General features: G+C 39.2%; 1 protein-coding gene across 1 annotated transcript in view; it reads right to left on the reverse strand.

The window, feature by feature from the left end:
- The window catches only part of LOC125030664 (urea transporter 1-like), a 15,541-nt gene extending 15,362 nt beyond the window's left edge, over positions 1-179 (reverse strand). The window contains exon 1 of the mRNA XM_047620889.1: positions 168-179. Coding sequence (XP_047476845.1) covers positions 168-179 — 12 coding nt within the window. The remainder of the gene's footprint in view (positions 1-167) is intronic.
- Positions 180-2,500: the final 2,321 nt, after the last annotated feature.

Here is a 2,500-nt window from a genome sequence, read left to right on the forward strand (position 1 = left end):
GGAAACTGCAGATAGTAATCCTGATATCATTCTCTGGAAACGACTTTGGAATGAAAATCAGCACTGGTCATGAGAGGTAGACCTTAGTTTCCCGTGACTGGAACCAGCTATTCTATACACTAATGGAAATTTCGTTTTCACGTTCATGTTTTAACAATATTCTTTACGAGCCCAGTCATGTCTATATTTTCTTTATCCAGTTTAGTAATTGATTAAGCCAATATTGAGTCCCTAAAGTGGGAGAGGGAGAGAGAGAGAGAGAGAAAGAGAGAGAGAGAGAGAGAGAGAGAGAGAGAGAGAGAGAGAGAGAGAGAGAGAGAGAGAGAGAGAGAGGAGGGGGGGGGGGAGAGAGAGAGAGAGAGAGAGAGAGAGAGAGAGAGAGAGAGAGAGAGAGAGAGAGAGAGAGAGAGAGAGAGAGCGAGAGAGAGAGAGAGCGAGAGAGAAAGAGAGATAGAAAGAGAGAGAGAGAGAGAGAGAGAGAGAGAGAGAGAGAGAGAGAGACGGAGACGGAGAAAAATGTAAATAAAAATGAAATGAGCATTTAAAAAAAGCTTTACGATAAAATAAAGAGTCAGACCGACAGAGTGACACAGAGTCAGACAGACAGAGAGAGATATGGCGGGAAGAACTAGAAGAAATCACCACGAGTACGTGAAACAGAACAGAGAACAGATTATACATGAACAAAAGAACATCACCGGCCTGACAGTAGGTTGAAGGACTCCTGGCAATGGTAATGGCACGCAAGGTACAGATTCCGCTCACCTGGCCGATTCCCCTCAACAGGCTGTCAATCGTCTTCAGGAGAGCCCAAGGGGACATCCAGGACCGACGCCCCAGAACCCTGCTGACGGCGGGGGAATGGCCCTACCACCCAGCCAAGAACACCGGGCTGGAAAGGAACATTGGTAAGCGTTAGTTAGGTGTGAAAGACGAAGGTTATGGTATTTGTTCTTATCTTCGTTAACTATACTGATAACAAATTTGATGTTTCTGTCTTCTTAAGGGAAAACTTCTATCAGAGTTTCCTATATTTTTAAATGTAACTTATTTAATACAGAAATGAGAAATAGAATGTTTCAATGACAAAAAGTGTCTTCAGTGGGAGGGGGGTGGGGGCATGAAGGACTGTTAGAAGGATGGGGCGAAGGCTTGACAAAAGGTGGAATTATATCTTGAGAACTATGGAATTTGGGGGGAATTTGAGAATCTCTGGATAGGGAAAGAATCGCAATATTTAATTACATGTACTGTAATATTTAATGACATATACCGTGATATTTGATGACATTTCCTGATTAGGGTAATAAAATATTGTATTTAAAGAAGGGCAGAGGGAACGCGCCATGTAATGAGGACCCCCAAAATTGGAAAAAGTTGGACACTAATGACGTAAAGCAAATGATAATAAATACAAAGCCTTTTGATACTTCCTATATAGTCTGTAGATACTTAAAATTGTTATGAATCTGCCAACAGTCTGATCAGACAACCATACATTACAGGTATACATACCGTATTCTTTACGTAGTCCATGCTTTGCCTTTATACAAGCCAGTGGCAAAAATATATAGGCTGATGTAAAGATCTACGTTCGAAAGCCTTTGCCTGGACTGAGAACCAATTCGGCAATCCGTGAGCGATATGTGCCAGCTGCTCTCTCTGAGGGGTTGGCACTAGACAGATAGTCGGAGGATGCCACTGTGAGGTCTTATTTAAACCCCGCCTCCCTTGCGTGCGCATGCCACATCCTAGTGTTTTTAGTACGGTAACATGTGACAATCACAAGATTATTAATGCACGGCATGATCATTATGAATAACTTTAACAAAATTGTTAACAGTTATGTTTACGCAGTTGATGTCATGGTCTTCCCCCTCCCCCCCATTTAGTGAAGATTCCTTATTCGCGGTTTAGTATCTTTTGGATATACTTGCAGAGAAAAAAGAGCTAAGCACCAGAAAAATAATACAATTTTGTATAAAGCTGACGGATAATTTCTTATAATCGTATTCTACCGTAATTCTTAATTAAGAGGCATATCCATAGGCAAGCTCAAACACATTTCTGTAATGACTCGTAAATAAAATTGATAGATTTGCACACGAACAGAAAAATATTGTGTGTATAATATATATATCTGTATATGTGTATATATATATACATATATATACACATAAATACATACGCATTTACACACACACACACACATATATGCACACACCCACACACATATATATATGTGTGTGTGTGTGTGTGTGTGTGTGAGTGTGTGTGCATATATATATGTGTATGTGTGTGTGTGTGTGTGTATATATGTGTGTGTGTGTGTGTGTGTGTGTGTGTGTGTGTGTGTTTGTGTGTGTGTGTGTGCTTATGTATATGTATATATATATACATATATATTATGTGTGTATATATATTAATATATATATATATATAATGTATATATACATATATCTATATAATATATATATATATATATGTGTGTGTGTGTGTG

This window comes from Penaeus chinensis, chromosome 1, assembly GCF_019202785.1.
Source record: "Penaeus chinensis breed Huanghai No. 1 chromosome 1, ASM1920278v2, whole genome shotgun sequence".
In the NCBI taxonomy this organism is placed as follows: Eukaryota; Metazoa; Arthropoda; class Malacostraca; order Decapoda; family Penaeidae; genus Penaeus; species Penaeus chinensis.